The 12,288-nt window shown below is 61.0% G+C and overlaps 5 protein-coding genes across 5 annotated transcripts; 3 read left to right on the top strand and 2 right to left on the bottom strand.

The window, feature by feature from the left end:
- The first annotated feature begins 2,147 nt into the window (after positions 1–2,147).
- On the top strand, positions 2,148–3,531 carry TRAVEDRAFT_26841 (uncharacterized protein). Its single transcript, XM_008035430.1, has 2 exons — positions 2,148–2,620; positions 2,728–3,531. The coding sequence occupies exons 1-2, from the start codon at positions 2,209–2,211 to the stop codon at positions 2,943–2,945; spliced, it is 630 nt and encodes a 209-aa protein (XP_008033621.1). The 5' UTR covers positions 2,148–2,208; the 3' UTR covers positions 2,946–3,531.
- Positions 3,532–4,418: 887 nt separating this feature from the next.
- On the top strand, positions 4,419–6,474 carry TRAVEDRAFT_114493 (uncharacterized protein; the record flags this gene model as incomplete). Its single annotated transcript, XM_008036500.1, has 7 exons — positions 4,419–4,506; positions 4,580–4,746; positions 4,807–5,656; positions 5,713–5,831; positions 5,888–6,129; positions 6,201–6,303; positions 6,361–6,474. 7 exons carry the CDS (start codon positions 4,419–4,421, stop codon positions 6,472–6,474), a joined length of 1,683 nt encoding a protein of 560 aa, XP_008034691.1.
- Positions 6,475–7,052: 578 nt separating this feature from the next.
- TRAVEDRAFT_112641 (uncharacterized protein) lies at positions 7,053–7,837 on the bottom strand (the record flags this gene model as incomplete). Its single annotated transcript, XM_008036499.1, has 3 exons — positions 7,053–7,250; positions 7,319–7,429; positions 7,544–7,837. The coding sequence occupies 3 exons, from the start codon at positions 7,835–7,837 to the stop codon at positions 7,053–7,055; spliced, it is 603 nt and encodes a 200-aa protein (XP_008034690.1).
- A 367-nt stretch (positions 7,838–8,204) lies between these two features.
- TRAVEDRAFT_17927 (uncharacterized protein) lies at positions 8,205–9,572 on the bottom strand (the record flags this gene model as incomplete). Its single annotated transcript, XM_008035314.1, has 4 exons — positions 8,205–8,237; positions 8,465–8,668; positions 8,724–9,176; positions 9,231–9,572. The coding sequence occupies 4 exons, from the start codon at positions 9,570–9,572 to the stop codon at positions 8,205–8,207; spliced, it is 1,032 nt and encodes a 343-aa protein (XP_008033505.1).
- A 1,563-nt stretch (positions 9,573–11,135) lies between these two features.
- TRAVEDRAFT_114667 (glyoxalase I) lies at positions 11,136–11,767 on the top strand (the record flags this gene model as incomplete). Its single annotated transcript, XM_008036498.1, has 4 exons — positions 11,136–11,168; positions 11,221–11,305; positions 11,359–11,668; positions 11,728–11,767. The coding sequence occupies 4 exons, from the start codon at positions 11,136–11,138 to the stop codon at positions 11,765–11,767; spliced, it is 468 nt and encodes a 155-aa protein (XP_008034689.1).
- Between the last annotated feature and the right edge of the window lie 521 nt (positions 11,768–12,288).

Genomic DNA, 12,288 nt, shown 5'->3' with positions numbered 1-12,288 from the left:
ACTTCCCCCACACCTGACGATCTCATCTACCACCTCACGCGCAAGGTACCAGTGCAGACATGTCAGATCCGGAAGCTTCACCCGGTCCTGGGCCCTCCGAACGCTAACATCTCCGCGCGCTGTTCCCTTCGCCATCCCTTCCTCGATCGCCTACAGAACAACGCTAATCCTACGTTCGCACAGGCATTCATCTTCCAACTACCCGGCGTCTTGTTTCCAGCCGCCTCAGCTACAGCTCTTGCCCTAGCCTCTCTCTCCCCGACTCACCTCTCTCGCCTCCGGTACCATCTCGGAAACCGGCCGAATCCATCCATCTTCATCAGCCTGTGCTTTCTCGCATTACGACACTACTGTCATCGGCGCAGCCAGAAAGCCGTATACCGTGCTTCCATCACCCCCCACCCGCGACTGCTCCCGTCGGCGGCGGCGGACTCGACATGTCCCCACCAGCTGAGCACCCCGACGACATATCTGGCCATTCTGCTGCGGCGCCCATGCCCAGTTCTCATGCCACCGTGCAGACGCCCCTCCTGATTCGCGCGATCCTCGGGCTGCTGCCGCTGCTGCTCAAGCTTGGTGACATGTCAATCACTCATTAACGCATTCAAGAGCGCACAGGACCCTACAGGACCGCGGTGAACGGACGCCCTATACAGCCGTATCGTCGCCTAGATCCTATAACACCGGAACCTTGGGGAACCGCTCGCGCAACGCTCATCTAGGCGCCCGTCAGTTGTCCGTACAGCGGGCGCGTCACCGCCAGGAACCCCGCCACGAGCGTTGCGCTCGCTGTGAGCGCCCGCGTCATGTCGAAGGCGGTGAAGCCCACATATGTACCTTGGACGAATACAGCAGGGGCCGGCCGTCTCCGACGCGTTTTATCCGCGCACCAAATCTGTGCAGTGCAAACATACCGAGAAGAAGTCACAACGTCGGTGGAACATAGCGCCACACAAGTGAGTACAGTGTTGAAGCATCCGTACGATCTTAATGTCAGCGGGATATCTCAACCTGTATGGAAGGTGAGTGGGCAACGCTCAGCCCTGGCAAGCTTCCCGTTTTCGTCCGCCGGTTCGTCTAGCTTTGCGACAGGCCGGAGCCGGAACGTTATCATGTACATAGCATGATCCCGCCGTGCTCGCGTATACGACTTCTGTTGACTCGGATATCTGTGCAGCTCACAGCACATCCGAGGCCTGTCCTAGCGAGTCCACCTTTGGCGTGCTACATGACTCAGAGCGTATATTGCCGTACTACCTCACCACCGCCTCGAGGCTGGCTATGCATCCGGATAACAGGCTTTTTCGCATACAGTTTGAGTGCGGGAGTGATTTCAGCGTATACGTGACAGTACGCACTACGGTGGAAGCCGGATATGTCAGAGAAGTGGCTACGTCTTGGCTTCACCACCCGCACACGGGTACGATATATTCTTGTGATTATGATTTGGTTGTGTGGAGGAGAATGATATATCTCGCACCAACTCGCTGTTTGTAGGACTCGATCATTCGGTGTCGTCAACTTGAAGCGGCGCGACTTGATTGGTGGAGTTCACGACGTTACTAAAAATCATATTCCATCTCAAGGAAGCAGGGATATTATATGAGGCGGTTTCAGCCGATGTGAGCGGGGTGCAGCGTGCCGCAAGAGTCAGGGAGGCGATGATCATCGAAGTCGCGAGAAAGGCGTTTGGTAGCGGCGCGGCGCGGAGAGCCACAGCCACGTGGGCTGCCGCTTACAGCGTCCCAGCGCCTGTTTCGCACTCATCCTCGTACACTCAGCCCACCCAATCCGCAGTCCCCTCTTCTCCTTTTCATCTGCTCTTGCTCTCCTCGCAACCCCCACACCCACCCACAGACAAGTCTAGAAGCAGTCACAGCCGGTCAATGCGAACTACCGCGCTCTCTGCGCTCGTCCTCCTGGGCGCCAGCCTCGGTGCGTACCCCCTCCTCCCGCTCACACGCACCCGCCCCTTACCACAGCGCACGCCACCCACCCCCAGTCGCCTCGGCGCCCATCCGAGTCGTCGTCACGACCCACCAGGAGGTATCTTCCAGTGGCCACTATGTCGGGCAGCTCCCTCCCCTCCCGCTCGACGGCACCGTCGCCAGCATCCGCCTCTCCCATCTCGACATGATCGGGGCCAGCCACCCGCACCTCGACGCCCAAGAGCAGCACGGCGCGAACGGCCGGCACTTCTGCCAGTCGATGCGGGCCAAGGCGCTCGAGGCCACGAACCGCTTCCGCGCCATGTTCGGGCTCGACCCCGTCGCCATCGACGCCATCCCGATGCCCATGCACGCCATCCCGCGCCCGCGCCCGCACAAGCACATGCATGACGAGCAGCAGGGCGAAGAGGATGACTTTGTGCGTATCCTGCCCCTCCCGCACAACGTACCGGGGTTCCCCATGGCGAACGCCCCGATCCTGCCGTTCGTCGGCACTCCCGTCCGCCCCGCGTTTGCGATGGAGGAGACGGAGATGGCGCCTGGCTGGGTCGGTCGTCCCGCCCACCGCTTCCAACGGTTCCACCGCCACCACGGCTCGTTCCTCCGCCGTGTCCACCACGCCCTCATGGCGCTCGGGCCTTGGGAAGGCCGCGCCGTCGCGTTCGTTCTTGGTAAGTCCTTTACTATTCTTAACTTTGTCCCCTGCTACGATCGTGATCGCGTCCACCTCCACCTTTACCCTCTGCCCATGCACGCACTTACCTCTTGACTGCTTTAGGATGCGGTATCGGCGTGCTCTTGCGCATGATGTGGGTCATGGTCCTGCTTACCGCCCGCGCCATCCGTGGTCCTTCCGGCGAGGATACGGATTCGGACGGGTACGACGTCGTCTTCGACGAGGCGGAGCTCCTCGTCCCGCCCCCGCAGTACACCATGCTTGCCGGATCCGAGGCTGTTCCCGTGGCCGCTGCCACCGACGAGAAGGAGAAGGCCTAGTGATGGAAATGCGTGCCACTCGCATTTCCCGCGTAGCACCTTGCGGTGGTGGGACACTAGTCTAGGCTAGTGTCCCACGACCGTCTCCTGCTATGCGTTGGCTTCTCTTCTTTCTCCGTCTTACTCGCCCAATGGACTCTAGTTACCGCGCCCCGGACTCGTGTTGTATCCCTCTCTTGCCCGCCCTCCTCCCCTCTCCACTCGGAGATATCCCGGCCTCGTGTCCGCTTTCGCGAACCGATCCGTGATCCAGATATACTACCTACCTACACCGCTTCACAGAAATAACAGAAAACCCCACATTCTACATCTCCCCTGTCGATCCTTCCTGTCCCATATCTCCGCCCCTGCCTCCGCCTCCGTACCACCTGGCTGCCGCCTTTACGACTTACGACTTGCTCCCCTTCTTGCCCCACACTCGCAGCAGCCTTCTTTCAACGACGGACAGCCCACGGCAGCACGACGGTCCGTCCGGACCCGCTCGCTGCCAGCTCGTCCGGCACCCCCGTCCGCCGTTGAAAGAAAGCCGCTGCGGGTGCGTTCTGCGTACGGTATCGTCCGCGTGTACAATACATCTATGCGATCTTGACCCAGAGAACGCGGAATGTACGCTCGCCCGGGTGCTCGACGCACCTAGGCGTATACCGCGAGAACGCTTAATAGGCTTGGATTCCGAGTATATCTGCTGTACAGTCTGCTAGAACCCAGGTCGAGGCCAGCAGCGTTATATAAAGTTTAAGATCGTTTTCCAGCGTCGAAGGGAAACCAGGAACCAGGAAGTAGAGGCGAACCGCTGTCCTCATGGATGCGAAGTCGAATCAACGTTTGGTGGGCACGGGTACTAAGACGAAGACATCCCAGCTCAGGCCACAGCCTCTTTGGAATTGGTTGAAGCTGTCCAGAGACCCAACCAGCTTGCAACCAGCCTCCCGATGGCGGACAGCTAGCAAACGATCGTCAATATAGCCTCGAGCCTCGACTAATGCCGCGGATTGAACTGTACGGCTTAAAAGCGGCTCAAAGGCTTCAATGGCCGCGGTTCTTCGCTCTGAGTAAGGCGTGGATGCAGTCGGCCGTATGACTCGCCAAGATGTAGAGAAATGGCTAGCCGAGGGCTGCGACTGCGCCGGTGGTCGATTGCTGCCTGTTTAGACATTTCCAAAGGGCACCGTTGACGCAGTCGGGTATATACCACTTGGAGGCGAGCAAGGCAGCACTATGGAGTACTTTCTTGTTTCTCTGAAGCATCCTTTGCACGATGAGGCCTGCGAGTACTTTGGCGGTCACAGTCGAAGAGGCACGGCGGCACCGGGAAAGAAGCCGATTATGTTTCTTTACTTGACTGAGTAAGGATAAGTTCGATCTCCGAAAGGCTCCGGTCGTCATCTCTTGTCCTCGCCTAATCCGTGCTACTCATCCCGCCTGCTCTCCTCTCTCGCCCACCACCACCTGCACCTCCATTTACATACAACCATGTCTTCCGATTACGATGTCTCTGACGACGAAGGCGAGTACTACGAGTACGATGACGAGGATGAGGTGATGATCGACGTCGAGGATGGTCAGTGCACACGCCGCAAGCCTCCTCCCCCTTACCAATGTACCATACTGACCTACATGGCCCTGCTCGTCAGGGTCAGCTTCTGAGATCGAGGTAGACGGCTTCGGCAACGACTTCAAGGTTGGCGCCCGAAGCGACCGCAAGATCTACGACGTCGAGTTCTCTGCCCTCAGCCAGCCGGAGGTGGAGAGAATCATGCAGGCGGACGTAGACCATATCAGTAGTATCTTCGGTGTAGAGGTACGTCCGTGCATGCCATCTCGACTTCGCGCGCCATTCAACCATGTTGCGCCCCGCCAGCCACCTACAGCCGCCCTCCTGCTCCGACACATGATCTGGAACAAGGAGAAGCTAATTGAGAAGTACATGGACAACGCGTCCGCGGTCGCCGTCGCGGCTGGCGTAGAGCTGCCGCCACCGCCCAAGCCGTCGTCGAGCAAGGCGCCCGCCGCCCCGGGGCCCCAGCGCAACTCCCGGCGCTCCCCGTCCGCGCCGAAGAGCCCCAAGGGCAAGCGGGCATCGCCCCCAATCGAGGAGCCGGCCGCGGACGTGTGCCCGATCTGCTTCGACGACTCGCAGACGGAGTTCCTGTCCCTGCTGTGCGACCACAAGTTCTGCGCGACGTGCTGGAAGGAGTACATCGTGAGCAAGGTCCGCACCGAGGCGGAGTGCACGGTCGCCTGCATGGGCGAGGGCTGCAACGTCGCGGCGCCGGACCCGTTCGTGGAGCACGCGCTCGGGGACGACCGCGAGACGTGGGCGCGCTACCAGGAGCTGCTCGTGCGCCAGTTCGTGGGGTGCATCCCGCACCTCAAGTTCTGCCCGTACCCGTCGTGCACGTACACGGTGTCGTGCCCGAGCGCGGCGACGAAGTCGTCGCTCGCGCAGATCGTGCCGATCGTGACCTGCGGCGCGTCGAGCACGCATGTGTTCTGCTTCGGGTGCCCGATCGACGCGGACCACCGGCCGGTCGTGTGCGCCGTCGCGCGGATGTGGATGAAGAAGTGCCAGGACGACAGCGAGACGGCGAACTGGATCAAGAGCAACACGAAGGAGTGCAGCAAGTGCATGAGCACGATCGAGAAGAACGGCGGGTGCAACCACATGACGTGCAAGAAGTGCAAGTACGAGTTCTGCTGGGTGTGCATGGGTATGTTGTGTGCGGAGATAGCGGGTGCGAGTGTATGCTCATTTATGGCGGTATAGGGCCATGGTCTGAGCACGGCACGTCGTGGTACTCGTGTAACCGATACGACGAGAAGGCGAGCGTGGACGCGCGCGATGCACAGACGAAGAGCCGCGCCTCTCTAGAGCGATACCTTCACGTAAGGCCGCCTCGTGCAGTTATTTTTGCGCTATCCGGATACTAATAGCCCTATAGTACTACAACCGATGGGCCAACCACGAGCAGTCTGCGAAGCTCTCCATGGAGCTCTACACGAAGACGGAGAAGAAGATGGAGGAGATGCAGGTCACGTCCGAGCTGACCTGGATCCAGGTGCAGTTCATGAAGAAGGCGCTCGACGTCGTGCACAAGTGCCGCATGACGCTCAAGTGGACGTACGCGATGGCGTACTACCTCGCGCTCGGGAACGAGAAGGAGCTCTTCGAGGACAACCAGCGGTGCGTGCCTCCCTTCCCCGCCCCCGCGGGCTCTCCGCGCAAAGTGCGGGGTCGCTGACGTGTCGTGCGAGCAGGGACCTGGAGAGGGCTGTCGAGGAGCTGTCCGAGCTGATCGAGGCTCCGATCGACCCGGAGACGATCATGACGCTCCGCCAGAAAGTGACCGACAAGACCGTGAGTACCGCCCACACACCCCACACCGAGCTCGCCGGCTGACGCGCTCGCACGCAGGTCTACGTCCAGAAGCGCAACGAGATCATGCTCGAGGACACTGCAAAGGGCTACCTAGAAGGCCGCTGGAGCTGGAACATGCCCGTAGAGGGCTTCGACAATGACTCGGACTAGTCGCGTCTCTCCCTCCCTCCAGACTCACTCCCTCGCTCTCGTCTCTTTCGGACTCTTCGGAACGGCTCCCTCCTGTATGTACGGTTACTCACCCGGCGCTCGCCCTCGCTCTCTGTCCACGCCACATCCCATTCCATCCCACGCCTCGTGTTCGCTCCCATCGCTCCGTCCGCCGTACGTCTATCGCTCCCGTTCGTCGATTTGTGTATTAGTCCTGTGCACGCCACTCGCCGTTATAGTCACCTTCCCTATCGCAATGTACCACACCCCCACCCTCCCAGCTCGCCATACAATGTAATCGGACATATTTGTTGCTCACGCGACCGTGTGAGGAGAAGCATATTCAGCTTCTTCGATTTGGTGCTCGAATATTTGAATTCCCAGACATATGGATCATGGCATTACAACAAAACGAGCTATGTACTAACTGATAAAACTCAAAACACAACACACAACACAAACGGTCTCGCACCTCGCGCCTACAACAACAACACGGCCAGGCACCGTACATACGCATAACTTATCTCCCCCAGCGCTGCAGCAGCATTGAAGTGCCCCCCCCCTCCCCAAACAAAAACTCACAAATCATCCTCCGGATCCCAGCGCGAGATCTTGGGCAACGGCCGCCAATAGTACTGCTTCGCCTTCTTCGTCTCGCTCCGCTTCCCCGGCCGCCGCATCATGCTCCGCACCAGCCCCGCCCGCTCCCCGTCCTCGTCCCGCTCCGGGTCGTAGAACCACCGCGCCTCCAGCGCCAGCTCCTGGTTCCCCATGTCCTACACCCCATCACTCATCAGCCCCTCATCCCACAACACACAAAAGGAAGGGGGAAAGGGAGACTCACCGTGCCGCTGTTCACGACCTTCCCGAACACGCCGCAGCGCCGCCAGCCCGCCTCGAGGATCCCCTCGATCGCAGGCACCCACGCGCGCTTACTCGCCGCGTCCGCGTCCGCCTTCGCGCCCCTCCCCCGCCCCTTCTTCTTCTCTTTCTCCTTCTCGCCCTCCTCTGCAGGCGCGGGCGGCTGAGCGGCCTGCCCATCGTCCGCAGACTCGGCCCCGACGCGCACGGGCAGCGCCATCTCGCGCAGTGCCGGCCGCGAGGCCATGAGCACGCCGTACAGCGCCGACGTCGCGAGCGACGACGCGCGTGCGGTCGCGAGGGTCTCGATCAACATCCCCTCCAGCTCCCCCGCTGGTAATGGCAGGGTGTACGCCGGGAGCGCGGGCGGTTCGTGCTCCTGCTCGTCTTTGCGCGCGCGTTTCGGTGAGGGTGCGGCGGGGGACGCCGATCGACGGTCCGCTTTCGACTTTTGGGCTGACTTCGACTCGGGCTGCGGCGCGTCTTCGTCGTCGCCCGACATCGCGTCCGTATGCGAGTCGGGCGAGACGCCTCGCGGGCGCGCGATGTTCGTCGCGCTCGTAGGCGCAGCGGATCGCGAGCCTGCTTTCGCGGGAGGCCGGGACCTCTTGGACGGCGCGGAGCCCTTGAGGGGCTCGTTTTCGACGTCGTCACCGGCGCCCGTTTCTTTGGTACGCGCCTTCTTAGTCTTCTTCCGCTCGCCGTCCTGCTCCCTCTTCTTCTGCACCTTGGGTCGCGGCGGGGGTGGAGCGGGCGCGTCTGACTCGGACTCGTCGTCTGACCAGACGACCGTCCGGCGCCTCTTCTGGGTATGTTTGTGCGCCTGCCGCTCCTCCGGCTGCGCTTGTGCCGCAGGCGTTATCCGCGGTTTAGCGTCCTCCGCTTGTGTCTTCTTCGTCTCGCTTTCGATATCCACCATAAGCGCTCCGGATGGTACAGGATGCGTCATCTCCACTGCGGCATCTGGCAAAGGCGCCGGAGAGATACGGGACGTCGAAGCCTCTGCGCTGCTCTCGCGACGCGCCTTCTTCCTCGGCGGTTCGCGTGCGTCATTGTCGCGCTGCACCGATACAGAGCGAGCACGAGACGGTGCGCGGCTGACTGCGGGGCTTGGCGACGCCATACGCACGGGTGAGGAAGGCGGGAGCTGATCTTCGATATCCACATCAGCATCGATGTCGACGGCCACATCGTGATCGCCCGCGACGGATCGCGGAGGAGAGGATAGTGGGGATGAAGGAATGTCGCGGGGAATGGAGAGTTCGGGCGTGCTGGCACGAGACGATGCAGCGGAAGGTAAACGAGAGGCTGCGCGTGACTTCGTAACAGATTCCTGCAGAAGTTGCGTAAGTTAATACCGGCGCATCATTTAAAAAGTGTTGACGCACCAGTGCGTCGTCCACAACCTCTGCTACGATGTTCATTTCTGCATCCGCTTCGCCCAACGCCAACGGAGTTACATCTCCGTCCGTCACCAGCACAGTCGAACCTTCCCGTGAAGTCTCAATCTGCACCACCGGTTCAGGCGAGGCTGCCTTAAAGGCCACAGGTTGAGGAGAATCCGGCATGGGGTTAAGCAGCGCCCACACCGAAACGCGCGACGTGATGCGTAGCGCATCCAATGTCGGCGAGGGAGGCGAAGGAGTCATATCAAACTCCACCATACTCCTCTCGTTGTCCTGCACAGGCGATCGCGGAATGGGTATGGGCGATGACGGGGGGAGCGACAAATCCCTCTCCTGCTCGCGCGAGTCGCCGTCCTTAACGGGCGACGACAGCGGCGAAGACAGCGGGGATGAAATAGGGGAGGACGGCGGTAAGACATCGTCCGCGTCCTTTTCCTGCACGACCGGGGCACGGGCAGACGACGAGCGCGAGCGGGTACGTGGGCGCACCGGAGTGGACGGGCAGCGCGGAGGTGCCTGTGAGAGCGCGGGCACGCGCTCAGCCACGCCCTCGGCCACGTCCAGGCGCTCGCGAGGATTCTCCGGCGTCGTTGGTGCCGGGTCCGCTGCCAGCGCCGCGGGTGCCTTCTTCGCCCTGGTTTTCACGGCGACAGGCCTGGGTTTGGGGACGAAAGGGCGGACGAACGGACGATCGCGTTCGGACGACGTCGTGAAGGATACGCGCCGCGAGGGGGAGGAAGCGCCCAAGATGCCGTCCATGTCGAGGGCAAATCCGTGGGTGTCTTCGAAGTCATCGTCGTCATCTGGAAGGAGAAATGTGCGATAGCGCATAGGCACAGATCAGTATCGTGGATTCTCTTCGGGCATATGGCAGAGAGAGATGGAGGAAAGGGAAGGAGGAGGGAGACGTGAGCGAGTGATGTTGATAAGGATGGCGCGGGATAGCATCGCCGAGAATGCCACGGCGCACGGACTTATCATTTTGAAAGGGAAGCTGGAGCAGCCCCGTCTATATATTGGCTGCACAGCGGTGAGGCATGATGGTTCACGGGTACTGTTCACGAGTACAGATGCCGAGGTTTGGCGCAGAGAGAGCGCGGGCGGTCATCATCATCATGACGGAGTACGGGGCAACAGCAGATCTGACCGTGCAAGAGCTGTGCGTGTCGAGAAATCTGGATATGGAGGCAGGGTTCTGCCAAACAGGGTCCCGAGAGACGCTGGATGGACACGGAGCGCGTGAAGCCTATCGGGTCGGAGGGCGTTGGGCGGGGAGGGTCATGAGCTGATCCGATCCGATCACCCGAGCGAGATACTGCGCAACGAGGCAGAGTGCGCTCACCGGTGACGGATGCTGGATCAGAAGGCGGAGGAACTCCCGAGGCTGGGACGCGAACGTACGGTCGAGAGCTAACGTCTGGGCCGTACGCTCGGCCTCGCAATGGATAACAGATGCAGCGTACTGATGGAGGCGTCCACAGGGGAAGAGGGACGGGGAAGGAGACGTACCGTGGGGGAAGGCGCTTTCAGAAGCGGAAGAGGAGAAATGAAGATTGCCGTCTGTGTCGCTAGGGGAAAGCGAGGAATAGCTAGAGCTGGTGGCACGAGCGGAGGGTATGACGGCATAGGCATGCGATCTGGCAGGGAAGGACTTGGGCATATGCTCAGCAGACAAGAGATCAGGCTCATAGCCGATAGGGTTCGAGCTGCCGCGAGGATATCTGTAAGCATAGCCGTAGGCATGGTGGGCGGTGGGACGGATGGGGGAAGAGGGCTGGCGGACATAGGTTGTGTCCAAGTGAGAAGGACGGCTAGGGGATGTGCAGAGTGCGGTCGGAGAAGACGGCGGAGAAGAAGACATAGACATGGAGAGAGAGGGCGAGAGGGAGGGCGAGGGGACTAGAAAGGCATCTGGGTGGGGGAGGTCGTCGGCTGAGAGACTCTTGCGGCGAAACTTGAAGGGGATGCTGGAGAGAGACGGAGGCCCGCGGTAGGGGGACATGCCCGGCGACGTCCGTGTCGGCGGCATCCTGTTCTCCAAGCTAGCGGGTGGTGCGGATAGACTGGCGTGCAAGGAGGGAAACGATAGCGGACGGGCTAGTGGGGGTAGGGAAGAGAGAGAGGAGAGAGAGACACGGGACGGGATGGTTCACGTGGCACGTGCCTCATCAACAGGTCGCGCCCGCGTCTTGTTTGGCCCTGTTTGGCCCGTTCACGCGTCGCGCGTCGGGGCGTGACCCGCGTCATCGATCGTCATCGCTATCTCCCTCTGCATCCCGCCCCCGCCGGTGAACTGGGATGCGCCTCCTCCGGCTGCCATATATTCCTCCAGCCTTCCGCGCACCCCGTCCTGTTCTCAGCCCTCGTTTCTTCACCACACACCGCTCGCCCGCCATGCCGTCCACCCCAGAGACCGCCAGCTTCAAGGTGCGCACATCCAGGCTCTCCGAACGCATACACGCACTCATCTCTCTCCCAGTTCAATCACACCATGCTGCGTGTGAAGGACCCCCAGGCCTCCCTCAAGTTCTACACAGAGGTCCTCGGCATGGACCTCGTCGCCAGTACGTCTCAACCCCTCACCTTACTCCCCAACCTCTAACACCCCACCCTACAGAGAACGCGTTCGAGTCCTTCACGCTCTACTTCCTCGCCTTCGACCACGGCTCCGCCACCACGCCCGAGAACCGCTTCGGCCGCGAGGGCATCCTCGAGCTCACCCACAACCACGGCACCGAGTCCGACCCCGCCTTCGCGGGCTACGCCTCCGGCAACGCCGACCCCGGCCGCGGCTTCGGCCACATCGCCATCACCGTCGACGACGTCGAGGCCGCCTGTGCGCGTTTCGAGCAGCTCGGCGTCCGCTTCCAGAAGCGCCTCACCGACGGCAAGATGAAGCACATCGCCTTCATCCTCGACCCCGATGGGTGAGTCTCCTCGCATCGCCCTCACGTTATGATGAGAGGTCTGACGTTTGGGCGCGCAGGTATTGGATCGAGGTCCTCCCCAACACCTTCAAGCCGTGAACGCGTGCAGAACCCCATGGAACCCGGCGGAACCCAACGGAGTCGAAGCGTCCTGAACCGAAACTGTAGCCATCCTCGACCGGCACGCGCGCGGCATGCGGTCCCTCCTGTATCTGTATCCCTATCGCCTCACGCGGAACCAGTAGCATGCTTGCTTGCTCTGTCAGCGTCCGCCATACTGCACCCCTCCACGCCGCACACGCTCCCACTGTTGTCACCAGGTGCCCACACTACGGCTTCCCGCGTCCCGCACGCCGACACGGTCACGTGTGTCGACACAAGTCCGTAAACTGGTACCTCGTTCGCTGGCGGAAAACAACTAATTGTTTCTCCCGGCGCGGGTAAGTCAGGCTTGAATCTTTCGTGAAGGGTTAACGTGCCAGCGCCCTCCCTGAAAAACTCATTTGCAAGTTGTAGGCGCATCCCAACCTCCCCTTACCCGCCATTCACGCGCACGCACATTCAGGATAATACAGTTGTACTAATTAAGCGCTCCTCGCGGAGACTTTTCTGCAAGAAGT

Source organism: Trametes versicolor (genome assembly GCF_000271585.1).
Source record: "Trametes versicolor FP-101664 SS1 unplaced genomic scaffold TRAVEscaffold_2, whole genome shotgun sequence".
In the NCBI taxonomy this organism is placed as follows: domain Eukaryota; kingdom Fungi; phylum Basidiomycota; class Agaricomycetes; order Polyporales; family Polyporaceae; genus Trametes; species Trametes versicolor.
The sequence above is the reverse complement of the archived record's forward strand: the minus strand, read 5'-3'. Positions and strand labels throughout refer to the sequence as shown.